General features: G+C 41.4%; 3 protein-coding genes and 2 non-coding genes across 9 annotated transcripts; all 5 read right to left on the bottom strand.

The window, feature by feature from the left end:
* Positions 1-884: 884 nt before the first annotated feature.
* Positions 885-5,259, bottom strand: rbx1 (ring-box 1, E3 ubiquitin protein ligase). Its single transcript, XM_048246223.1, has 5 exons — positions 5,119-5,259; positions 4,386-4,464; positions 4,216-4,286; positions 1,299-1,384; positions 885-1,125 (listed from the first exon to the last, which is right to left on the bottom strand). The coding sequence occupies exons 1-5, from the start codon at positions 5,194-5,196 to the stop codon at positions 1,113-1,115; spliced, it is 327 nt and encodes a 108-aa protein (XP_048102180.1). The 5' UTR covers positions 5,197-5,259; the 3' UTR covers positions 885-1,112.
* A 180-nt stretch (positions 5,260-5,439) lies between these two features.
* Positions 5,440-5,511, bottom strand: trnaq-cug. Its single transcript has one exon. It is a non-coding gene; the product is annotated as a tRNA-Gln (tRNA).
* Positions 5,512-6,810: 1,299 nt separating this feature from the next.
* Positions 6,811-12,992, bottom strand: chadla (chondroadherin-like a). Of its 2 annotated transcripts, none has more exons than XM_048246195.1 (8): positions 12,874-12,992; positions 12,528-12,729; positions 11,980-12,174; positions 11,285-11,586; positions 10,548-11,055; positions 9,334-10,026; positions 7,542-7,708; positions 6,811-7,373 (listed from the first exon to the last, which is right to left on the bottom strand). In XM_048246195.1, exons 2-8 carry the CDS (start codon positions 12,702-12,704, stop codon positions 7,061-7,063), a joined length of 2,355 nt encoding a protein of 784 aa, XP_048102152.1. In that variant the 5' UTR covers positions 12,705-12,729; positions 12,874-12,992; the 3' UTR covers positions 6,811-7,060. The 2 variants fall into 2 exon arrangements, with proteins under 2 accessions (XP_048102152.1, XP_048102150.1); XM_048246193.1 differs by having other exon boundaries at positions 12,528-12,704; positions 12,874-12,987.
* A 710-nt stretch (positions 12,993-13,702) lies between these two features.
* LOC125296328 (ran GTPase-activating protein 1-like) lies at positions 13,703-25,606 on the bottom strand. 4 transcript variants are annotated; one of them, XM_048246197.1, is made up of 16 exons: positions 25,498-25,606; positions 24,380-24,500; positions 23,868-23,995; positions 23,221-23,280; positions 22,863-23,042; positions 22,561-22,695; positions 22,312-22,470; positions 21,888-22,001; positions 21,559-21,658; positions 20,672-20,756; positions 20,421-20,553; positions 19,934-20,050; positions 18,226-18,331; positions 17,993-18,081; positions 16,583-16,704; positions 13,703-14,630 (listed from the first exon to the last, which is right to left on the bottom strand). In XM_048246197.1, the coding sequence occupies exons 2-16, from the start codon at positions 24,495-24,497 to the stop codon at positions 14,555-14,557; spliced, it is 1,722 nt and encodes a 573-aa protein (XP_048102154.1). In that variant the 5' UTR covers positions 24,498-24,500; positions 25,498-25,606; the 3' UTR covers positions 13,703-14,554. The 4 variants fall into 4 exon arrangements, with proteins under 4 accessions (XP_048102154.1, XP_048102157.1, XP_048102156.1 ...); XM_048246200.1 differs by having other exon boundaries at positions 24,380-24,524; positions 25,498-25,603; XM_048246199.1 differs by having other exon boundaries at positions 24,380-24,511; positions 25,498-25,603.
* LOC125296930 lies at positions 21,254-21,368 on the bottom strand. The gene has a single exon (XR_007193890.1). It is a non-coding gene; the product is annotated as a U5 spliceosomal RNA (small nuclear RNA).
* Positions 25,607-26,018: the final 412 nt, after the last annotated feature.

Below are 26,018 nucleotides of genomic sequence, written 5' to 3'. Positions count from 1 at the left end.
GCACACATGCAGTTCTGCCTGAAATTGATGCCCGATAGTGCCCAAAATGCATTTCAATATGTGGAGGGACTTGCCTAAAAGGACTTTGTCTATATTCTGAAGGCTTTTACAGCGGGTTTTGTTTATATATCATAGCTTCAATAGTATAACATTTTGTGTTTTGCTGAAAATTGATATTTTAACACTACCGACAGCACTTTTTGATTTAATGAATGATGAGATATCAAAAATTATCCTAGTAAAATGTTTTGTATCTAATGTCAACAAACATTCATTTTGAAGTTGTCATCCAGTGCTCAGAATGGTTTTTGGAAAAGTATGCAAATTAGTGCATGTATACAAAGATAATGACTCATTTCCATATATAACCATAACATTTCAGAAAACTTGCAATACAAAAGTTACTTGAGTTAATGTAAGTCACAAACTAGAAAAGTTTCGTGGTATTAGCTATAAGTTAAAAATGTTACCCTATTCACCTGTAGTGTCTTGCCTATGCCCAATACACATATTGTTTCAATAACAATTGTGAAAAACTGAGACCCTTATTTCAATGTTATACAGTGGATTCATATTCAGAAGATATTGAACTTTCAAAATATCCTGTACGACAACTTTTCCTCTAAATTGCCTACAGGGTTACAGAATTCATGGCCCGGACTATTATAGTTTAGTTAGTATAGTATTTCTATACTAAGTATGGAAGGATTTATAACAGCAAATAGTCTACACCTTCTACAGTGTATTAAAAATACATTACATAAAGGAAACTGATGTTTTTCTCTACATTTATGTCCCTACATAAAGAATGACCTAAGATTCCTGCTGGCAAATATTGCCATATGGTGTTATTTTAAGTATAAGAGATGTAAAAGGTCATGGTGTACTGGACAGGAAATCTGCTTTATTTGGAATTTACATCATTGCAAATGTAAACTAAAACAATGAAAAAGAAGCAGTAAAAGAGAAGATGAACACACTTTCATTAGATCACTACATTGTACACCCATTTCAAAATAAAAGAGTGCTATCCAAGAAGCAAGGTTACAGAAGTCACAGAGAGGCCACTAGGTCTACATTTCAAACCTAAATCATGCTCCAAACTTGCACATCTAATGTCCATACCTGGTGGAAGAAAAAAGTAAATGGTATGTTACTAATAACATTTGAGCTCAAGTTCTGAATACACACACACATATTTATTTTTTATTGAAAAAGTATATACCCAACTAGTTACTCATGTATAGAATGAGGGATGATATAATGCTATATTAAGTGCAAGACCTATGTAGACTTACTTTTGGAACTCCCACTCTCTGTTATCAAGAGGGCAGACCTGCCTGGTCTTCAACCAACGAGAAATGCAGTGGAAATGGAAAGCATGCTGAGGACATAAGAAAACATAAATAAACAAATGCTGCAAACATAAATGTTTAGATTACTAGTTCGATAGAGAGATGTGACATAGCAGGGTGTTTCCATAGTTTTGATTAATTTACACAATAATAATGAATGAATGTCATTGTTGTTTATGCATCAACTCTCTTGCACCAGCTTCTTTACTAGATAAGTTGAACAGACAATACTGCCAGGACTGTATAATCAATGGTAAACTAGGTTTAAAGACCCTGTAAAATTAAATCAGATATGGGAACACCTTGTGTACGTTAGAAAACTATTCATGAAAACATAAAAAGTGATCGTGAATTGTGGAGGCCAGTGTTTGTAGCGTTTGCCTGTCCACAGTGTTTGCCTGCCTTTATATAGATGTATCTACACTGGATGCCAGGATTACGGTAAACTACAATCTTTTTTTGAAACACCTTATGTAGATTAGAAAACTACAGATATTATGAAAAGCCCCCCCCCCCCTCCTGGGCTCCCTCTACAGTTGAGGAGAAATTTTATTCCACCCTTCCACCTGGACACAGTACATGTGGATGTGTTTACAAACTGGCAAAGATAACCTCTGAAGAGCCATGTCAACTGACAAGGTAGGATAATATTACCCAATTTCAACAAACAGTAGGCTATGGGCTCTGTGCACTAGCTTAATTGAAGTCAGTAAACCAGTTTCCTGGTAAAACTGAAGAACTCCTCTTCAGGTGATTGTTGTTAGCGATGTCAACGAACAGGAAACTGACTTCAAGTAAGCTAGTGCACAGAGCCCACTGCACAATGGACCATATCCACGAGAGGCTGAATATCTTCAGGCATATGCACGAGAGGCTGAATATCTTGTTTGCCCAATAATAAAAAGTTTGAAACACGTGTAGACCAGTGGTTCTTAACTGGTCTGGCTTTGGGACCCACAATTTCCCATGTTCATTAAAGCCCCCCTTACACTGACATACTTTGGAAAGATTTGGAAAAGATTTTTGAAAAACTACAGTCTCAGACCCTCTCACATCTAAAGACAAGTAGTAGAGTTTTAAGTCACTGACTATGACTTTGCAATGACTAGGGATCTTGCAGGGTCACTATTTACAAGACTGTAACTAAAATCCTTTAAATTATTACCCATCGTGCAATAGATAAACAGGAACTGAAATAATGGCCTACTGAACTCAGTCGTATTTTCGTGTTTCTGCAGCATTGTTTCATGCGTGACATCCCTAACCGATATAGAGTTGTTCGGTCACGTGGAAGAGCCGACTAAATATGTATAAGAAATTACAAATATTATAAGAACAACAAATAATCATATAGGCTACTGCTGTCGCCTACTTCGCCCCTTCCTGTTTGGTGTTGGAGAGGTCACTATTGGTTTTTATAGTTCACGTCACTATTTGCATGAGCCACGACTAGAAAGACTTGCGATAATATCAAACATGTTTGATATTGTCGTAACGGTGAAACTAGAAAAGGACTGACTCCGACTGACTTAAAACCACTAAGATTGGCACATTACACTTAACGATCTAGTTGAAGGGAGCGCGCCGCGATTCCAGCACAACTGCATGATTTCTGTCCGACTTTGGAAATTTAGTCGCCGACTGTGATAACAGACCAAAATCGTACAATGTAAGGCCGCCATAAGTTGCTCCCCATACATGTTTTTAGCCTTCAAGTCAATGGATACGGTGAGCTACATGATAAGACACGCAAAGTGCCTGTAGGCCTACTTGTTTGGAACATGCTGATGTTTGGCATTACATTTGTGAAGTCTCCAACTTCTGAGGTCACCTTTCAAAGTGCTTGACAAGTTTGCCTTGTTTCCATGTAGCATTTTAGCTTTGATGGTTTCATGCTCTCATGTACCAGCAATTCACTGCACACCACACACTGAGGTTTCTGTACCATTCCGACCCCCACCCAGAACGGTTCTGCGACCCACTTTTCGGTCCTGACCCACCAGTTAAGAAACACTGGTGTAGACACTAATTACATTAACAATAATGGCAGCTGCAACACACCTGGCTCTACCAGAAATTAATGGCTGGCTTAAGAGCCTTCTGTGCATATGGTCCATTGCCATGAAGCAATTTGTGATTCTCCAGGTCAGGGGAGAGCAAATTGTAAGTCTGGTTCTGCGTAGATGGCTGGGGCTAGGAAATGCATGCAAAGAAAAACTAGCAAAGGATGCCTCGAACACAGGTGTTTTCATGACTTAGCTCTTATAGAGAGAATTATGTTAACTTCATTCACGCCAGTGTTGCATTGAACACTATAGTGTGATGGAGATACAGCTATGAAGATCAGTCATGCTCTCCTACGTAGTAAGATGTGTAAAACATTTAATCGCAGATGTTTAAAAATTTAACAATTTAACATGTTTCTCAAGTCACTGGGTTATCAGATTTATGAAGACCTTTTGGAGAGCTACTTAGAAACAGGTGGGGAGCTACTGGTAGCTCAAAAGCTACCTGTTGGAGACCCCTGTTCTAGGTGGTTAATGGTGACACCCTTTTCTGTGGTATGACAAACTCATACTCTATATCTATTTTTGGTTTATACAGTAAGTAGGGCAAGGGGAAAATGAACGCAACAATGACTTGCCTAACTATAAAAGATGATACCTGTAATGTAACCAGGATGCAGGTCACAGCAAAGTATATTCAAATACAATTAACTAAGAGGACAGTCTGATACAAGTGTAGGCCTAAAAAGTAGCGGTAATTATTTTTCTTTTTAACACATCACAATTAATCACTTATGTCTTCCATGATCTTGGCATATGTGTAGCTGAGAGGGATAAAGGAGATTAATTCTTACATTGCAGACACCCCACGCTACCGTGCACTCTTCTGATGTCGCTGAGGCCTGATTTGCCTGGCACTCAATGCCTGCAAGAGATAAATATGTCAGTATGTCACACATGAGCCAATCAATCTCTAGCCTACGTTATAAGTTAAACCACTTGACCTCCCAACCCTCGTACTTACAGAGATCCATGATGTGATTCCTGCAAATAGCACAGTTGTCTACTACAATGTCCCAGGCCCACAGTGCAACGGCGTTCCACTGGGGAGGAAAAAGTCACCACCGTTATGTTTGACTGGGGAATTTGTGTTATCACGTTATCCAGTAAATAAGACAAGCCGCTATTTCCTGTATAGCTAAATAAGCCGTATAATTAAAGTACAGGCTGATTTCTTGGTTGCTTAACGTTAGACATTTAATGTTAACGGTTACTATACATGTGTCGAATTTTCACCAAACGTTAACGTTACGTTAGTCAACTAGCTTTTCCATAACTGAGTTTACCTGCATAGATGCTACATTGTACACGCTCAGTTGGTAGGGTGGCTATGCTAGCAATTGCTACACTGATGTTACCTGCCCAGGAGACCAGCGGATAACCGATAAAGTCTCCCTGGTCTAATGACGACTTTGTTCACGGTCATACTAGCGCTACCAATTATTAGAAATGCCGAACTTGAGTGAAAATATAATCGTCTTCCTTGTATCAGCTAACAATGCTGGTTAAAGTTAGCCAATGGAAATGCGAATTCACTCCTTCTCTAGCTAAATTAGCTAGAAGCTAGCTGGCTAACGACCATGAACATGAAACAGTTAAGCAAATCAGTTACCACAAATCATAAAAAACAGTTACCACAAATCATACAATGACTGGGGTAATCGTATATCCTTCAATATAGAATACGTAAAGATTACCTTTTTAACTTCAAAACGTTTTTTGCTAGCTCCACTATTTGTTCCGCTGGGAGTATCAACATCCATTGCAGCCGCCATGTTTCTAAAGCCTAAGCTATTTTACTGTCTATGATGCTATGACGGTGTCGTGAGAGCATGCGCAATATCAATGTTCTGATTCTAGTCATCAGTCTGCCTCGATGGAATTTGTCGTTAAAACATTAAGTGAGCTGACGTTGCCTCGAGTAATTCACAAATTTCAACATCTTCTCTAATTTACGCCGTGCTATTTTCTTTCGTTAGTTTACGATAACCTTCTGCGTCGGATCTTCAGAAAACGATAGGTTCTACCGAGATTTGAACTCGGATCGCTGGATTCAGAGTCCAGAGTGCTAACCATTACACCATAGAACCACGTTATGCATTGTATAGGAACATATTTAAAAACTATTTCTCGGTCATTTATGTATTTATTCAAAATACCTGTTGAAATTTGGTCTGAACAGTACGCATTGTGCTTTTGTGTCATTTATATTATTCTTTACACAAATAACAATCAACATTGTGACTTTCTGTAAAGTATACAGGTCAGTGTTCGTAGCTCCTACCCTGATTTCCTTTGTGATTTTGTGCAGAGCCGTGAGGGTGACACCTAGTGGTCAATAGGTAATTTATTTCTACTAAGTGATTTTATATACGCCATTATTCATATATAATATATCATATATTATTCAATTGTACAGGCCATGGTTATCGGCAAACTAGATTAATTCACTGTTAGCTGGTCTGCCTGCTTGTTTGTAGTAAGATTGTTACAACTTATTTAGAATTCTGCAGCACGCACGCCTGGTCTTCAATCAGCCAAAAAGGACACATTTAACTCCTCTCTTTGTTACTCTCCATTGGCTTCCTATAGTGGCCAGAATTCAATTTAAATTTCCCATCTTGGCCTATAGGACACTTACTGGATCTGCTCCCTGCTATTTCAATTCTATGATGAAGCTGTACATCCCCAACCGACCACTGCGGTCTTCTGATGAGCGTTTTTTGTGTCGACCAGCCATAAACGCTGGTTCAAATTCAATACTCTTTTTCTCAGTGGTTGGTGGAATGAGTTGCCCAGTGCTCTCCGTTCCTGTGATAGTTTTGGGTCTTTCAAGAGGGGTCATAAAGGCCTAAAGGCATATCTGTTCAGCATGCAGTTAATTAAGCATTTCTTCAGTTATGATATACAGTATGTATATTATTGTATTTGTTTATTTTCATTGTTTATTTTCATTAGGCTATTGATTGCATTGGCATTATTGTTTATTATTGCTATTCTCCTTAATGTAGTCTTATCAACTTTTTTAAAACTGTTCACTGTTAATTTAACTATTGTTTTATTGTTTAAAGTCGCTTTGGAAAAAAGTGTCTGCCAAATCCCATAATAACCATAACCATACTTGAATTGGGATTAAATATCTTAAAAGTTCTCCAAAACAGTTTGTAACATTCTTTTTTTACTATGCAAGTTTGCATCATGTAGGCCCTACACTTCTTTTTCCTAAGTGCTTACTCAAATAATGTGCTTAATAATTGCACATTAAATAGAACGTTAAGGATTGGAACGGATTTGACCTCAGGTTGGTTCCAATAGCCATGATTGTCCCTGATAAACAGCCCAGTCATAAATGTGTATTTCACAAATTATTATCTTTAATATGGTGGAGACAAAATAAACTTTGTTGACTGATAATTCACTGGTATATATTATAGGCCACTGTAGGTTTTTAATTATGTTACACTATCTCTCACAGTTACCTCGAATCAAAGCACAACAACTGTAATAATATCAATACAATCTTAAACATCACATGTAATTAATGCACATAATATATCATCCTTGAGAAAAAAAAGTGTTATTTCCATGTGTTTACAGAGAGTAGCAAAGGAAAGATGCTGTGTTCTTTTAGTGGTATCTCTATCGTTGCATTATCTTTTTGGACTTCTTGTTCTTCTTGGCTGGTTTAGGAAGTGCTGACGGTTTTGGACTCTCCACTGGCTTGGGGTTGGCCTTTGACATCTTCGGTTTGCCCCCTTTCAGCAGAGAAGGCTTGGGTTTGACTTTCTTCGGGGCCTTTGCAGCACCTTTGGCTTTCAAAGGGGGCTTGGAGGGGCTCGGCTCATCTTCTGGGCACGTTTGGAAAACGGACACATCCTTGACACTTTGCCCATGCAGCTCAGCTGGATGGCCACAGGTTGCTGACACCGTCAGGCTGACATTGTCCATCCACCTGAACAGAACATGACATGAGGTTAAAAGCTACTGACAATTGTGTTGCTCTTCACATCTGTGATTTTTGTTTGTTTGTTTAAATTTGTAATTCACTTCACAGTGCAGTATTTGTGAACTTGGCACAGTTGTTAAATGAACAGGGACAATGTGTGTGCGCGCCTCTTACTTGCGTAGTAGTAGGATATTGCAGTCACAGAGCAGTGGGTTGTCGGCCAGGTTGACTTCCTGCAGTCCAGTGAGGGAGCTCAGGCTGGGTAAGCTCTCCAGCTGGTTCCCCTTCAGAGACAAGGTGAGCATTCCTGAGCCCAGGCCAGCAAGGGAGTCCTTAGACATCTACAGAATGGATAAAGTAGCAGAGGCTATTAATAGAACAAAAAAGAAATCAGTGCAATGTTACTGTATGCTAATGTAACAGTGATGATTTAGTTTCTTCCACTTGCACTCATTTTTGAGTTGTTTTCTTACACACTGGTATAGCTATGTCAAACAGTTGGTTGTGTACTGGCCTCTAGTGGTCATACAGGTGAAACTGCGTGGCTTTCCTCATAGTTTAGAGGATTAAATCCAGTGGTAAATTGTGTGTAAACAGAGCTCCCACATAATTAGATTAGAATTCATTACTAAACATTCTAAATCAACACCAATGATCTCAAGGTGTTATGGACTTCCTTTGCCAATGTAACCTGTGTATTCTCTGTAGTGTTTTTGTACATTAGAAGATATCGAAGCTTCAAATCACACATAGCTAATATGTCTTCTCCTTATATTGGCATTCTGTGTTAATATCCATGCTGCTGCTTTGCTACGGAATCCCTAAGTGTTATCTCTCATGCCAGCTCAATAAATGACAAACTGGTCCCACGTCTCCTTGACATTTCTTGGAAAAACACAACGCAGACAAGTACATGGGGTTACACTAACAGTAAATTATAGATAATTTGTCATATGTGTGCGTGATATAAAAAGTACACTGGTGTCTGCATACACTCTATGGACCAAAGTCTTGGGACACCTACCATTACACCCCCAGATACTTCAGTGACATTATAAATGTCCCCCCCCCCCCAGCTTATTTGGAATTGGTCCCCCCCATTTCCACCAGATTTTAAAGTATCTATGGATTTTTTGCCCATTCATTCAGGTGTTGGACAAGAAGGCCGGGCTTGCATTCTCTCTTCTAGTTCATCCCAAAGGTGGTTGATGCAGGGGTCTCCATCAGGTAGCACGCAAGCTACTAATGGCTCTCCAACTGTTTCTAAGTAGCTCTCCAAAAGATAACAGTCACTTGGTAAACCCTCGCAGATCAAATTCACAGACATCCTGCCCCCTTCTGATACAAAATTATTAAATATAAATTGCACAAATTCTGCTGCACGTAAAGTAAGTTATTTTGGTTGGTCAATGCTGTAGGTGTGGCATGAGATGGTGATGTGGTGATGGTGACCAAACACACACCAAATTTGGCTATGACTAGGCCAATAAAAGTCATTAATAGCTTTTGGCCATGTTCATTTAGTCAAAGTATGACTGTACACAGTGAAGCAAGGTCCATGCAGACTTGCTTAAGTGAATTTTATTATGGAAGAAATGAACTCACACAGAATAGTTTTTTCTACTTCTACACTACACTTCTGGGATGAGCTAAAACAGACATTGCGAGTCAACATCAGCATCTGGCCTCACAAATGCGTTTCTGGATGAATGGGCAAAAATTCCCACAGTCCCTCCAATGTCTTGTGGAAAGCCTTCCCAGGTAAGTGGAAACTGCTATAACAGCAAAGGGGGGACAAATTCCATATTAATGCTTATGGATTTAGAATGTTGTTGAAGTTCCTATGGGTGTAATGGCAGGCGTCCCAATACTTCTGTCCATATAGTGTATCAGTATATCTTTAGGTATATAGGTTTTCAACTGTGATTTGAAATGAACAGATGTCATGTTTACACACATTCCCCACCTTCGCCAGACCAGTGCCATCTAAGTACAGGCGCTGCAGGCTCTGAGCGATAGGCATGAATGCCTTTGGGCCCACCCAGCGTATAGGATTCCCCGACAGATGGAGCTCTCGAAGGAGTGGAGCGTTTCCCAGCGCTTTGCTGGGCACCTCGGTCAGTTTGTTGCCCTCCAAGTGCAGCTTGTCTAAGTGTGGCGCCGGGTCGAGGGCTTTGGCCACCACCGAATCGATGGTGTTGTTGGCCAGGTACAACGCCCTAAGCATCTTCACCGAGGAGAGCATGCCGGCCGACTCCAACTTCGAGATGGCATTGCCCTCCAGATTCAGCTCCAGCAGGCTGGGCATCGGCGCCAGCGTGGCTGCTGAGAGGAACTGCGTCAGCCGGTTACCATCCAGGTGGAGGTAGGTGATCTGCGGTGCCCCTGTGAAGGTGTCTGGCTCGAGGGAGGTGAGGTCGTTCTCCATCAGGTAGAGGTAGAGCAGACCCTTCATACCACGGAAGGCCCCGGCTTCAATCTCATGGATCTTGCACCGGTCCAGGTGCAGGGAGACGACCTTGGCAAGTCCGCGGAAACTGTTGGAGGGGACGTTGTGGAAGTGGTTGTCCCTCAGGTCCAGCAGGCTGGTGTTTTTGAGAAAGCCTTGAGGGACTTTAGTGTGACCCCTGTCCTCACAGGTGGCGTGCTGAGCTTCAGGCTGGAAGCAGAGAAGAGTTGAAGGAATACTTTGAAGGGACATAAGTTGTTGGCCAACAGCATTTTGTTACCTCCATCTTTATCACCACCAGTACAAAGAGCTAGTTTCAAACTAATCTGAGTCACTTTCAAACAAAAAACTTGTATACAAAGGATATATCTTTTGTATTCCTGTCAGATTTCTTAATTTGGAGGTTCCTTCCCTGACAAACATAACTGAGTGTGTATTGTAGTACCATTCTTGGATTGAAGAATGTTGTTGCACTATGTTCTCAGAGGATATAAACTTATGTGTATATTTTAGTATATTTTTGGGGCTTTTACCCTTTATTTAGATAGGACAGTGAAGTGTGACAGGAAGAAGGTAGGAGAGAGAGATGGGGTGGGATCCAGAAATGACCACAGGTTGGATTCGAACCTGGGTCCACATGGGCACTTACCCCAAGTATGGTATGTGCGCTGTGGTCTGTTACGCCACAGCGTCCCCCACCTCCCTACCATTTCTAAATCTCCTTGGCTCACCTCACACTCACAGTTGTCTGGACAGCCGACCTTCTTCTGGGGTTTTGGCGGGGGCGCCAACAGCTGTGCACCAGCTTCCTCGGCCTCCTCTAGCTCCTCTTTGGTCAGGCCCTCCCTGCCCCTGCAGCGCAGGTCTGCTGGGTCCACCGCCTCCAGAGGCTCCTCCGAGAGGTGCGGAGGCCCGGCGCAGAGCCCCAGGAGCTTCACCTGGCCCACCTGGGCCCACTCTCTCAGAGGCCGCAGGTGGCAGTTGCAGTAGGTGGGATTGCCCGTGAGGTTGAGGAACGACAGCTCTCTGGGGCCCAAGATGGGTTCCAGGGAGCGGAGCTGGTTGTGGCTGAGGTCCAGATGGGAGAGGAGGGGCGCATGAATGAGGGCGCCGTCTGAGAGGTCCTGTAGGGACATGTGGTCCAAGTAGAGGTGTGTGAGTTTAGCCATGGACACGGTCTCCTCTCCCATATAGATCATTGGGTTGTAGCTCATCTCCAGGTGGGTAACTTCGACCAGTCTGCACATAAATTTGATGAGAGTATTAGTGTTTCAGTTGTTATATAGAGTAATTATTGTATTCTAAATCAACACCGAAACTTACTGTTTTCACACTTTTTTGCGTTGACTATTGATTGAAAATTCAGAAACTAAACTGAACTAACATAAGTAGAACACCTATGATTCATCTGTTACCTTTCAATATCACTAAATGACAATTAGCCTTGCCCTCAGCCTACCTAGCCTACCTGGTCATTGTCTGTGTGGGGAAAAACTGCAGCTCGTTGTGGTCCAGACTGAGGCGCGTGAGGGTAAAGAGGCTGGCGAAGGCCTCTGTGGCCAGGTTGTTCAGGGAGTTGTGGCTAAGTTTCAGCCACTGGATGTTCAGTAGGCCCTGGAAGGCCATGTTGGGCAAATAGACCAGCCGGTTGTGTGTGAGCGAGAGCAGGTTGAGGGAGCCCATCTGGGTGAAGGCCCCTGGCTGGACCTCCTCCACGCGGTTGTGGTCGATCAGGAGCTGCTTCAGGGACAAGAGACCATCAAAGGACTCCTGTTGGTGCAAGTAATAAAGAATGTAATTCAGTGAGATGGGGAGACAGGGCTGAGTTGATAATAAACTAGTCCTTAATAAACAGTGCAGTTGAAATTAAGCATAATTCTTTTTGTGGATTGGAAATATGTGTTTGTTACTCCAATATACATAAAATATGGGAATATGTTACTGCAAAGGTAAAGTTTTGGACCTCTGTTTTGATTGCATTCACAATGGCCAGTACAAAAATACTCCAGATACTGATGAACTGCACTGTATTTTTGGAGGAAATGTGTGATTGATTTTCACTGCACAAATTAGAAAAGGCAATGCAAGTTTATATAGAGCCCAAATGCAAATGCAAAACAACAAAGAGGACGATGATTTACAATAGTCAGGAATGCTACCAACCTGGTACAGGACATCAATGTTATTATGTGCCAGGTTGAGATAGACAAGGCGTCCAAGGCCACGGAATGCCCCCTCCCGCACTGACCGGATGTTGGAGCTCTGCAGGTTGAGGTGTGTGAGGTAGGGCGTGTGCTGGAAGGACCCTCTGGGTAACTCTTGCAAGTCATTCTTCCTAAGGTCCAGCTTCACAGTTATCTGCATAATTGTTGTGGGCATGATGAGTGTTTTAAATTCAGTTAATTGACTAATGAACATGAGTGCTGATATGCTGGCAAACAGTAAAATATGCATTTCATTTATAGCCTATGGACACACTTTCATTGTAGATACTTTTTGAGAGGAATGTTTGCAACAAGCAGTCTGTTGTGACATGTAATTTTAACATATAATAACACTGATATTATCACTGGTCCCTGTACTGACAGTCAGAGGCCCCAAATTTAACACAATTTGACCATCACCATTATTATCTGAGAGGCCCAATTATATACTTACATAAAGCTCAAGATATCTCGCAACACCACTGTATTTTCAAAGTTAAATCTTACCTCATCTATTGTGGGGGGAACCTTAGTTAGATTTTTGCCGATGCAGGCAACAGTGAGTTTCTTCAGGTCACAGGAGCATGGGCGCAAACATTTTCCCGAAAACGATGGTGAGACTGTCATCAGGAGCAGTAAAACAGCGACTCGCCATTGGTTGAATCCAAATATTGACGACCACATCTATGTATTTGGCAGGGACAAACCACTTTTACATGAATGAGAGAATTAGTTGTAGTATTAGAATCGATCACAATGACGCGTGCGCGCATCCATGCTGACCAAACACCAAAGTGCTTCTCTAAATGTAATGCTTATAAATAATTGTTCTCACCACAAAAAAACGACTTACCTTTTACATTCAAGTAATGTCGACCTAATTCCAAGTGACCAATCAAATAAATCCAGAGGGTGTTGGTATTTCCACTATGGGCATCAGAGAACGCGATGCAGGTCAGTGGTTGGTTATTTTATTTCGACTGGTTAGGCTGAAACATTTGACGAGTTTAAACAGACAGAAGTCTTTAAGCACATCTTTGTTACATTCTTTTGTCCTGACCCCTGGTCCCCCCGTCAGCGCTTTTCGAATTAGCACTTGGGCCACACATTTCCCTGCCGCTTAAAGTTCTGAGAACACATCCTTGATTCCTTAGAGAAAGACCACCAATACATCAAATCGTAGTACCCATATTTATTAACGTTTGCTAATTTCACGCATGTGATTTTGAAGTGTTAAAGGAAAATATAGGCCTATATGGCGGTGTAATTGTGTCAAAAGTAGCTTTGGAGAGCCTCGTTGCATTAAAAGAAAAATACGCACTCACTTAGGTGAACATATTTTGCTACTTGCTTACTATTAAGATTATTAAAGACACGAACGTAACACTGAAAGCATGCACAAGTGACTCATCGCGATGCAATCCATTCCTAAAACGGTAAGGTAAAATGGTAATCTTCTATACAATAGCAGAGGGGAGAAATGCACCAGGTTTGCGCACAAAGGCGCACTGTTGCTCTCTGTAGAACAGAGAAGACTGTTGGTATTGTGAAGAAAATAAATGGTTAATCCACTGACTGAGGCTGACCACTTTGACTAACCAGTGTCCACATTGCCCTTTTATGTAACTGACCATAACTACTTTAGCTGGACTCTGGATCAGAGTAATTAACCAAAAACAAGCTGATACCGAGTAACTTTATTGTACTGTACTTGAACAATATTGCATTCACTCTAGACAGGAGGGCCCATTCAGCTTCATAACATTCTTATACACCATATATCATATGGATATTGACCTTGGAGTAACTTTTCTAGAATGTATATTTTATTTTTCAAAACCCTGATTTGAATAGCTGACATTGTTTTCAATGGATAAGCTTATCTTCAGGAGCACTCTTATGGATATGATAACTAATTAACTTGTGATAATACAGGCCAAATAAGCACCTGACCCTTTAGTGCAGATACAATGAGGGTTGAGTGAGTCGAATTTAGATATCTAAACTGAAATGGATATTTTTAATTCTAGGTTCACCCATCAGTAAACAAGCATTTTCATTTTTGGACAAATGTAGTGAGCCATTGTAATGCCTGCAAAATGAAACGCTACTTTTCCCTTCTTGCTTATAATTCTTATTACCATAATCAAGTGTTTAAATATTCTTTATTACATATGTATTTTCATAACTATTGATTTTTAAAAATGTTTTTTTTTTGTCCATCAATGTATTTTTCCCCCCTCTTTTTAAAAAAAGTTCCTCCAATAACTGCATGCTTGTTGTCTCAGCTTTCAGTCACAAAATGAGTCCATTGAAAGGTGAACTCTGATCAGTCCTGTCTGTCCCGTGATATGACCTGCTGGTACAGGAGCCATGATGGGTTTCTGGACATCCTGCTTGTCCCTGCTCATCATCATGGTGTGGCTGGGGCACCAGAGGGAGGGTGGTAGGGCAGGGGGAGTGTGTGGGAGTGTTATGGATGAGGTCCATGTAAGTCAGTCTGTGGGAGACATGGAGCACCAAGATGTCTAGCACTATGGCCTGATCCTCTGCAGGGTGGACTTCAGACTGTCTCGGGCTCCAGCGCATGACTCGCAGGCCTGTGTGTGTCTACAGGGACGACACAAAACATGGTCAATTGATGCCATACATTTTCATGCATTTACAAAAAAAAAAATCAAACAGATATTTTAGTTTTTAAACTTTCAAAAAGCTGCTAATTTCAAATTTTGTTGTATTTTTATGTACAGTTGTGCTCAAAAAAATAGCAGTGCCTTTAGAAAAAAGAGTAAATGTCAAAATTCTTCAAACAAATTGTACTTTCATGAACACAGATGCATTGGAGACACAGTACATTCTATTCCAAAGCAAAACAATTGGGCAAAGTCATCAAAACTTAAATAATAATAATGATATTTCATAGAAAGTCAGAAATGCCATGTTCAAAGAAATAGCAGCGTTGCCATCTTTCCTTGGAAACTCAAAAATGTACTGTACAAACTAAGAAATTCTTGATAAGTGAACTTGGCTGAGTATCCTAAACTAATATTTTGTTGCAAAACCACGGTTTCTGATAACGGCTTCACATCTGTGGTGCATGGAGTCAACCAACTTCTGGCATCGTTCAACAGGTATTGCAGCCCAGGTTAATTGTACTGTATTCCACAATTCCTCTTTGTTTCTTGGTTTTGCCTCATGCACTGCACTTTTTATGTCAGCCCACAAGTTTTCTATGGGATTAAGATCCGGGGATTGTGCTGGCCACTCCATCAGTTGAATCCTGTTCATATGGAACCATGCTTTTGCTCGCTTGCTGGTGTGTTTCGGGTCATTATCTTGTTGAAAGGTCCACCTCAAAGGCATTTCCTCTTCAGCATGACCTCTTCCAGTATGTCAGACGCTCTGCAAACACCGAATTCAAGCCACAGTACTCAGTGAAGACAATTAAGCATGGTGGTGCAAGCATCATGATATGGGGATGTTTCTCCTACTACGGTGTTGGTCCTATTTACCGCATACCAGGGATCATGGATCAGAAATTTCCTCTTCAGCATATGGCAGCATGACCTCTTCCAGTATCCTGATGTACTCGAACTGATCCATGATCCCTGGTATGCGGTAAATAGGACCAACACCGTAGGAGAAACATCCCCATATCATGATGCTTGCACCACCATGCTTAATTGCCTTCACTGAGTACTGTGGCTTGAATTCGGTGTTTGCAGGGCGTCTGACATACTGGAAGAGGTCATGCTGAAGAGGAAATGCCTTGGAGGTGGACCTTTCAACAAGATAATGACCCGAAACACACCAGCAAGCGAGCAAAAGCATGGTTCCATATGAACAGGATTCAACTGATGGAGTGGCCAGCACAATCTCCAGACCTTAATCCCATAGAAAACTTGTGGGCTGACATAAAAAGTGCAGTGCATGAGGCAAAACCAAGAAACAAAGAGGAATTGTGGAATACAGTACAATTAACCTGGGCTGCAATACCTGTTGAACGATGCCAGAAGTTGGTTGACTCCATGCACCACAGATGTGAAGCCGTTATCAGAAACCGTGGTTTTGCAACAAAATATTAGTTTAGGATACTCAGCCAAGTTCACTTATCAAGAATTTCTTAGTTTGTACAGTACATTTTTGAGTTTCCAAGGAAAGATGGCAACGCTGCTATTTCTTTGAACATGGCATTTCTGACTTTCTATGAAATATCATTATTATTATTTAAGTTTTGATGACTTTGCCCAATTGTTTTGCTTTGGAATAGAATGTACTGTGTCCCCAATGCATCTGTGTTCATGAAAGTACAATTTGTTTGAAGAATTTTGACATTTACTCATTTTTCTAAAGGCACTGCTATTTTTTTGAGCACAACTGTACAATGACAATACAAGCTATTCTGTAAGGCTTGTAAATGGTGCTGATTTTTATACTTGATTAACATCAAGACGTGTTGGTAAACACATAAATTAAAATTCATCCCCAAAGTAAAATTAGTCCCCGGGCAAACACTTTTTCAAAGCACTTTCACTACTGAGAATGAGACTGAATTAAATTACCGTGACATGAAGGCATCTAACACGCCGATGTGTTCCTGGGGGAAATAGTCCTGCTGCACAGCATGCTCAAGAGCCTGCAAATGACCTGCCACCACCCGCATTGGCTTCACCTTCTCTTCACTCTGAGATGAGACAGAGAGCACGGATTAATCTTAAGTAATTAGCAAGTGATATCAGTCTATGCTCATTTTGGTTACAGTGTATAGCCAAATCCCGTAGTGCAGTGGTTCCCAAACTTTTAACAGGCATGTACCCCCTGAGACATTATGATCTTCCGGAGTACCCCCAACACCACCAATTGTTAACAAGTTTTTTTTAAATTGTTTTATTAATATTTATTTTTATCAATTTTGTCGAGAATAGTGAATAGGATCATAAACATATGATACAAATCTCATCAATAGTCAACATATGATAGGCCTACAAATGTGCTGAATATAATGATTTTAAATAGATCTGCACCTAATCTCACACACAATCGTCTTGTTGAATGCAGTGATCTTATCTGCTAGGTGCTTGTCTTTGCCTTGTAACTGGAGATTTAACTCATTGAACTTTCCAAATATATCGCTAAGATAGGCCAGCTTCGTCAAGGAATGTTCATTAGTGAACGTGCTTGCAGATTCAAACATGCGCTCTTCCTCCAAGAAGAGGCGTCTCGGAGCTCAAACACGCGACAGCACTTTACCTCGGGAAAGCCACCTTGCCTCGCTGTGAAACAGTACAGCCTTTTGGTCAGCTCCCATCTCCTCTCAAAGTGCGGAGAATAGACACGCTTTTAAGGGCCGAAATTCACCACTCTCACAACCTTGTTCAAAAGCTCATTCAGGTCGGGACTAACTAAGCTGCCTTGACACGAGCGCTTCCCTATGAATAACACAGTGCGTCCATTGCGCATCGGGTGCTACCTGGACCTAGGCTACAGATAAAAAAATAAATAAAAAAACTCCTGTGGGGCGCGAACTCCGTCAGTTCGCGCCCCACCTGGCATGTCTCCGCGACCCACAGTTTGAGAAACGCTGTTTTACCCTCTCTGTCTCTACTCTCGAATATTTTGTTAATGCGGAGAAAATACGTTTTTAATGTGCAGCGCAAATGCGGAAGTTAAGTTACCAACGTGGGATAGAGAAAACGTTTAAAAAGGCATATGACTTAGATCTTTTTCCGCGTACCCCCTGAAATCAGTCCACGTACCCCAGTTTGACAACCGTGGCCGTAGTGTATTTGACCTGTCTTGCATTTGATCACTGTATTGGTGGGTGCCCCCATTTAAATCAGTTTCAATCATTCAGTGTGGTCAATTTAAGACCGATATAACTTATAACTGATCAGGGACAGGGATTAATCAGCATACCTAACAAACACTGTGTACCTGTATGTGTGGCTGACAGGGAGAGAGCTTGGACTTACTTTCAGCAGTCCCAGCATGATGAGTAATGATGAGATGAAGTGGAAGGTACTGAAGGAGGGGCTGGAGAAGGCTTTCCTGAGAATGCCGTCTGAAACAACACACACAGACACAAGCTCAGTAGGCCATTCACAAACCTACATGGTGTTAACTCAAATTGCTCACGGTTTCGATTCACGGTATTCTGGTGTGGGTGTGTATGGATGTGACTACAAAAGGGGAAGACAACCCTCACCAACACTGTCCAAGACCGCTGTTTTCACTTCCTCATCCTGGTCTTTGTAAACTGAGGAGATTTTCAGGAAGGCCTCGGCCGTCTTAAAGGCATCGTCCACATCCACCTGAGGAGATAATGGCCACATGATTACATACAGCACTCTGAATGTCCTTCCCATTCCATGTTCCATGCAATCAAATGAAAGGCCAACAGTGGGCACGTACCGTAAAACTTCAAATAATAGCCGAGTCCCAAATAGACGCCGGTCTCTTTTAAACGCCTGATGTGGCTACAGGTTTGGGTTAAAGACCGGTCTCAAATACAGGCCTGGTCTGTTTTTTAGTTTCAGGTTGTATTTAATCTTCTTAAACCTGTCAGATCGTCTGTTTAAAGTCCAATTCACACCAAAGATTCACAATTAGACAAAAACCGATGCAGAAAGGAGTTGCAGCGGTGTGAATTAGATGTTGCAAAGCATTCACCATGTCTAGTCACAGTTGCAAGGTTTTAAAATGTTGCATCAAGTTGCTGGTTTATAGAATGCTGCAGCTCATCTTGTCGCAAATCTTTGGTGTGAATTGGGCTTAAGCCAGTATGGTGCAGACTGCGCACGCTAACGTTGTGATTAGATGGCATTAGAAGACTGTGGTGGGGAAAAGCTAGAGTTCCAAATTGTATAACTTTTTTAAATATGAACTATGCCTATATGTCCGGCTTCGTCATCGTTCAATTCATCCCTTTTGCTTAAAATTTGTGGATAGGCCGATTGTTTTTAAGCTGGCAACAAAACAAAAGGGTTTGCGAACGTTATTCTTTATTCTAAATGCGTACCGCCATGGCGATAAAGAGAAAGAAGTAGGCTATGATTTGAAATGTAAGCTGACTGTTTGGTCAAATTTGGCAAATAAAATACGGGAGAAATTATATGCTCTCTCATGCTGTTTCATTCGTGCCGAAAAGGAGGGAGAATGAAACACGCACACTCCACTTTTGCATAAATAATTCCTGAACGGTTTTGGTCAGGGCTGATAATGCAACTGTATTTGACAAAGGACCGATATAGGCTAGGTTGCTAGTGACAAAATATGAGCTTTTAGTGTGATACGATCTCTTTGTAAATTACGTTTGATTAAAAACGTGTTTCCTCTGTTCTGGCTATCCCGCTATGTGGATCTCATCTCACTCAATGAACAACATCTCAACACTAAATGAATGATGATCCGTAATTGTCATCAGATAGCCTAGTCATATGGGTAAACAATCAGTGTTTGAAATAATTAATTCGATAATATTTTCCATCTTTGCAGAGAAAAAAAGTTTTGTGTAAAGGGAATTAAAGGCCTGTCTCATATAGACGCCTGTCTCTAAAACTAGCCGGTGCAGTTTGGCGATTTGGGAAAATAAAAGCCCAGGCTCGGGAGTTTTACGGTAATAGATTTTCTTGGAAACAATCAAATTACAGCACAATGGCTGAATGATTGTTTTTCCTTCACAGGGGACAGCACGCTCACACATGGCCTACCTAAATATGTAAACGTAGGCAAACATACAGTGTGCAAGTGTTTTTGTGAAAGGAATTCCCTACCTTGTAAACTCCCCAGTCAGTAATCAAATCAGTAGGCTTATATCTTTCCAGTCAAAAAATAGGCCTGGGGTCTATATCTTTGACCACTTGTGTCTGGTGTGCTATGGCAATTAAACTAGTCTGGGAGCCCTCAGCTCGTACCTGCTGCTCGATAAGCAGTGCTCGCTTGGCACCCAATCGGAGCAGCTTGTCCGGAGAGGGGAAACTCAGGAAGGAGGAGACATCAGGAGGACGGGGCTCCGACGGTGGAGGGGTCATCTGAAGGGGATACACAGGAGGTGGGATACAGTTTTTTGAAAAGACTCTACAGTTCACTTTGACTTCAGTTTGTTTTACAACTCGGGCTCTGACCCATTTTCTAAGTAATATATCACTATAATTAAACATGCAAAATAGAACATTAAATAGAAAAGCAGATCTAGAAATAAATGTAGCTGAAAAACAAACAAACAAAAAAAAAACAACACTTTTCTGAGTGCATAGGTCACAGGCTTCAACTACAACTGCTAGTTGGAAATCAGTGGTAGGGGTACATAGTCAGGTAGCTCAACAGCTGAAGCCTTTAGCTAACAATCAGAACAGATTATGAATGATGCATCGAAGTCAAGAATACCCATAGACAGCTGACCTGGTTGACTCTGTGCTCTTCCTCTTCTTCCTCCTCCTCCTCCTCCTCTTCAGCATCTTCCTCTCCTTCATCCTCATCCTCCTCGTCTTCGTCATCCTCTTCCTCGTCGTCCTCAGGCTCTCCCTCATCGTCACTGCAAACACAAGGGCACAACTCAGTTTGCACCATGTAAAGGGGGTCAAACAGGGGATAAACAGTTAGGGTCAAAGGTGAGGGGAGATGAGGCCGTTTATCAGATGGCCGTGCTGTACCTGAGAGATCCCAACAGATCTCCCATGTTCATGTTCTCCATAATTTCTTTCAGACTGCTGCAACCATCTTCTCCCAGACAGTTTCCTAAGAACATGGTAAGAAAGATCATAAGAGAATCTAATGTGTTTAACACAGCCTGATTTTTAGCTGCACAGAACATAATTCAGCCCACAGATAACTGGGGCAGACATGTGGACATGTAATGTACATTACAGACAGTCTGTATGTCATTGAGCACAAAAGCAGAGTTGTCTAAAGCAGGCTAAAGATATTCACACCAGACAGTTACCTCATTCATGTTTGATCAATTACAACACTACACTGAATCCTTATTTACCGGTACTACTGTATTGCCTTTAGGAGGAGTAGTATAAGTATATATACTCTTTTGAGTTTGAATTTCGTCTCTGCATTTATCCTAATCTGTGAATTAGTGAAACACACTCGGCACACAGTGAACACACAGTGAGGTGAATCACACACTAATCCCGACGCAGTGAGAGCAGTTAGGCAACCCTTCGGTTACAAGCCCGAAGCCCTAACCAGTAGGCCACGGCTGCCCCCAATTTTTTTGTTTTTGGACCCCACCATAAGATGGGGCGTTAAAAAATTCATATCAACTTATAGTGGTCGTTCCCACGGAAATCTTTAGTAGAAGACGAAAGATTTATATGATATGAAGAGAACCATGAGTGTTCTGAGAGTAACTGTTGTATGAGAGTAACTGTTGTAAAAATGATAACATTGCATAAATTAACATTTTACAATATGCAATTAATAATTATTACATGAGTGCCATGAGACCCATGAATGAGCTGAGCAAATAATGTTAGCTCAAGTAAACGTTAGCTCGCGAGTTGTAAAAAGTGGTTAAATTTAATTGTACCATTGAGATCGAGTTTCTCCAGTTGTGTCTTGTGCTCTAACGCCTGTGCCACCTTCAGAGCACCGTCCTCAGTGATCTCGCCAAACGACAAGTTCAGCTCCTGAGAGCAGAGAGACAGCAGTTAGTTTAAAGACACGCACACGCGCTGTGACAGAGAGACAGCAGTTAGTTTAAAGACACGCACACGCGCACTGAGGAAACTGTACCCAGATATTACCCAGGTAGGAGACACAGGAATATAATTTAAACAGGACCTATGTATTTCAAAACTACAGGATGCAAGATTGAGCAAAAAAGAAGTAAATCAGGTACTAGTTGCTCTCATCTACCTTTAGAATAGGCAGGCCATCCACAAGAATGTCAGCAATGGCCATAGCTCCTTCAGAGCGCACTAGGCAGTCCCCAAAGTTGATCACTTGCACATTACGCAGATTTTTCAATGCCTGTAGAGTCAAGAAATAATTATACACACCAACAGATCCTACAGTAAAAGTATAAATTCAGTGTAAGTTGCCCATTTCCAAACAGCTTGAGCCAAAAGGTAACAAATAAAAATGTCAACATCGTTTTTGAGCCCATTTGCATGTTACAGAGCTATCCTTTCTTCTTTAAACATCATACATTAATGTTAAAACTTGGAATATGTCCTGTATGCCTTAGAACTTGCTCACTACAGTTCATTCAAATATGTGAGAATACTCACAAGGCATTCAAGTACTCTATAACAATAATACTACAGTTTCCAGCTCATACCTGTGCCATAGCGATAGCTCCTTTTTTGGTGAAGGTGTTGTCATTGAGGTTGACGACACGGAGCTGAGGATTGTGCTGCAGGGCGTTGGCCAGGGCTGTGATGCCTGGGTGGTTGATGCCATTCTGAGGCATATGGATTTCCTCCAGACTCCCCATCAGCTAAGGACACAAAAGCCTTACATCAGCATATATAAGAAATTCACCCACCAATAGGTAAGATGGCAAATCACACAACATGATAATGAGCACCTGGAAGGCCTGGGCAAGTGCTGTAGCTCCATCATTCTCAAGGCGGTTTCTGCCTGCAATGAACACCTTTAGCCTGAGGGGGGCGCCCTGTGCACTAGACTGCTTGTGGCACTCTGTCAAGGCGGCTGCCAGGATCTGGTTGGACAGTTTCAAATTACTCAAGCAATCTTCTCAAGGTACATAGGTGGTTAAATAAAGGTCAAATAAATATTCAAGGTAAAATATTCCTAAATAAATAAATATTTGTGTCCAAGAATAACTTGCTGTAACCTCCTGCAAAACATGAAAAACACTTGACCCACCTTTCCACCACCGATTCCCATGCCACAGTTGTTCAGGCGTAGCTCCTGAAGTGTGTGGCAAGCAGAGCTCTTGAGCAACTTTTCAATACCCTTGACCCCATCTGGCCCAAAGGCATTATCACTCAGGTCCAGGACTCGGAGATGGGCGCCAGAGGTCATGATGGCTGCTCCCAGGGAATTCTGGGAATAACAAGAATGAAAATATTTCTTGTTGGCATGGATTCTTTTCACTACCATATCAACCGTTTTCTGTCAGGCATCTTCTCCCATTGTATAGTTCAAAGTTGTAGTCTTCACTTGATGGAAAGTGAGCCAACTATTGACACCTAGGCCTTGGATGTTTGCACTGAGAACTCACCAGGGCAGGAGGGATCTCTGGACGCAGGCGGCCCGTGAACATGTCACTCCAGTAACAGTACTGTAAAATATGGGTAATAAAGTCAGGATCGAGAGAGAAATAATGCTATGCCATGCAGGCAGGGTAATATACTATACCTGAGGGCAATTGTAACATCCATAACACCAATAAAATGTGATGGTATGGTATGATGTGAATGATTACATGAAATTTGAGCATTTGCTATTTTTGGCTGAAGAATGTACATGAGAAAAAATGCACAAAAAATTAATGTTATCATTCACATCATACAAATGCCAAGGCATTTCACTGGCGTTACGGATGTGACAAAAAGTTAATTTTCCGTGGAATTGCCCCTGAGCAGAAATTCCACATAAAATGTGGATACTGTAGATGCAATATGGTGTCAGTTGAATTGTTGAGTCCACACAGTAAAGACAAAATTATAAACGTCGCACACAGGTATTCTATATGTTTGTTCAGTCCTCGCTCCAGAAATTGAGGGGAAAAAACATTGTTTGGATCGAACCATACACTGTTCCATTTAACGTGTTGCTTTAGGAACATGAAAGGGAGGGGTGTAATTAGTTTTTGCTCTTGAGTTCCCATAGCAACAACCTCTCAATAGAACTACAGATTGCCTGTACCTGCAAGTCACTCTTGTCCTCCAAGGCTTTGGCAATGGCCTGTGCAGCCTCCACCCCAATCGTGTTTCCCTCCAGCCGAAGAGCCTGGAGCCCCTGGAACTCCTTTATTTCTTTGACAATATCCTCAACTGGAGTTTGAGAGAGAGGGAGGGAGGTAGAGGGAGAAAGGGAGGAGGAAAGAGATTCAGTAAGGCACTGACAAACCATGCAAAACTTATAATGTAGAACATTAAAATGTATGTTATTTGATGGACACTTTAATCTCAACAAGGCACTGGGGATGTGCAACACAGAGAAACACAGAAAATGAATGTATCCCTTCACAGTAAGGAAGTGTCAACATGACCCAAATGCAGACATTTCTCCCATGGAGTTCATTCTTTGATGTACACCCACATTGTATACGCCTGTACTCTAATATTTGTTTATTAAATAAGGTTAATTTTGGCTTTGAAGGGAATATACTTTAATAACCATTGCATACAAGTTATTTAAACATTTGTCCAGCTCACCAGATTCTGCATTGTCCAGTTTCAGCCCTTTCCCCTTATAGCTGAGTTCTCCTCCTCCTTCTACCACCTGCGTCTTGGCCAAGGAGTCGGCCAACTGCGCCACATCATCTGTAGCCATGACCTGCAATAAATCTGCTCCTTAAGACTGGTGGATTACATTTCATTTATTTTAATACACATACAGCAATATTCCCCTTTTGAACAGATGACTTGAAACATGATGAATCATGGCAGGAACTTCATTTGTGTACACTTAAATGCTCCCCATCCCATCCCACTATATTTATGCTACCATCCATCACTCAGGACATGTTTAATAGAAGCACCAAACAGTGAATGTTGTGAATGTCCCAATCAGCAAAAGCTTGATCAAAGACCATAGAAAGAGAGTATTGTTGTAACATTAATTGTATAAATTACCCATAAAATGACGCATGAATTAGTTACCTATATTCCACAGTTATGTCCTCCTAAGTCAGACCCTAACAGTAACAGGCTTGGTAAAATGATGTGGTTTATGAGTGACTTTCTAAAATATCTGCATTTCCTATGATCTTCTATGTGAAAATCTGTTATTTGCCAGACGCTCTGACCCGAACATCCAATCCCTGATCCTTTAAATAGCTCACTAATGAGGCTGGTTAAGAACAAAGTTGTTTAGATGGAGACTTAAGCCAGGTCTGAACTTGGGAACTTTAACGTTAAATTGCAGAAAAACGAGTGATATATAGCTTGTTCCGACTCAATGTCACCAAGTAACCACCCAAGCTAACGTTAGGCAACTTAAAAACATTAACGTTATTAAGTAACAAGTCTGGTGCAGGAGAGCAGTCTTGTTATCATCCAGGTCTAACCGTGTAACCATACGGAAATGATTGCAGACTGTGCTACAGACTACATGTTAGGAGCACAATTACACTGAGCTTGATTAGCAAACATGCACAAATATTTTTGGCAGAACCACATGCGCCGTCAGAGCTCGCGCTGGCTAAGTAGCTAACGTTAGCCTTTTACCTAGACCACAATATGTTCGTCATCATATCCACAAATGCGGCTTTTTAAAAGAATGGCAAACTAATGTGTGAATAATAGTTTATGAAAGCTGCCATAATAATTACCTACGGTACAAAGGAGCAGAGGTCTGACGAGAGTCGTCTCCACAGCCACCACCACTTCCCAAAGAGCTGTCCAGTCCCGCTCGCGACAATGACGTCGTATAGTTCAAAAACCTCCAAAACCGGGGTCTCCCTCGTGTGGATCCAAGGGACTTGTAGTTCTATTGTATGGTGGCATTCCCCAGTTTTCTGTTTTCCCCAGTGAGTAAAGTTCAGCATTTGCTATTTGAATAAATGAATGGAAAAGTGCACGTTACATGTTTCGAATCACAATAGGAAAAGGGAAAATATTAACGTGGGTTATTAGTACAAAGGCTAGTCCAATAACCAACCCGCTTCAAATAGCTTCAACTCTAGGGTCACAAGGGGAGCGATAAAATAATCTGCTTTAATTATATTAATGTTTTTTTCCTATAATATTTTGAACCTAATTGGTCGTTGTCCATTTATGACATTTAATGTATTTACACTGCATTCTCTTGACAATTAAGTATCAGTCTGAGTTTGCGAGAGCCATGCCCAAG

This window comes from Alosa alosa, chromosome 6 (genome assembly GCF_017589495.1).
Source record: "Alosa alosa isolate M-15738 ecotype Scorff River chromosome 6, AALO_Geno_1.1, whole genome shotgun sequence".
In the NCBI taxonomy this organism is placed as follows: domain Eukaryota; kingdom Metazoa; phylum Chordata; class Actinopteri; order Clupeiformes; family Clupeidae; genus Alosa; species Alosa alosa.
Note: the sequence above shows the minus strand (reverse complement) of the source record. Positions and strands in the feature narration are given on the sequence as shown.

Excerpts from the sequence above, each read along its gene's own strand:
- chadla (XM_048246195.1), bottom strand. The coding sequence starts at position 12,704 with ATGTGGTCGTCAATATTTGGATTCAACCAATGGCGAGTCGCTGTTTTA. Across the intron at positions 12,175-12,527 it reads TTCCCCCCACAATAGATGAG|ATAACTGTGAAGCTGGACCT; the intron begins GTAAGATTTAAC and ends ACAATTATGCAG. Across the intron at positions 7,374-7,541 it reads AATATCCTACTACTACGCAA|GTGGATGGACAATGTCAGCC; the intron begins GTAAGAGGCGCG and ends TGTTCTGTTCAG.
- rbx1 (XM_048246223.1), bottom strand. The coding sequence starts at position 5,196 with ATGGCGGCTGCAATGGATGTTGATACTCCCAGCGGAACAAATAGTGGA. Across the intron at positions 4,465-5,118 it reads AACGTTTTGAAGTTAAAAAG|TGGAACGCCGTTGCACTGTG; the intron begins GTAATCTTTACG and ends TTTCCTCCCCAG. Across the intron at positions 4,287-4,385 it reads GAATCACATCATGGATCTCT|GCATTGAGTGCCAGGCAAAT; the intron begins GTAAGTACGAGG and ends TATCTCTTGCAG.
- LOC125296328 (XM_048246197.1), bottom strand. The coding sequence starts at position 24,497 with ATGGCTACAGATGATGTGGCGCAGTTGGCCGACTCCTTGGCCAAGACG. Across the intron at positions 23,996-24,379 it reads ACTGGACAATGCAGAATCTG|TTGAGGATATTGTCAAAGAA; the intron begins GTGAGCTGGACA and ends CTCAAACTCCAG. Across the intron at positions 16,705-17,992 it reads TCATGCTGGGACTGCTGAAA|AGTGAAGAGAAGGTGAAGCC; the intron begins GTAAGTCCAAGC and ends GTCTCATCTCAG.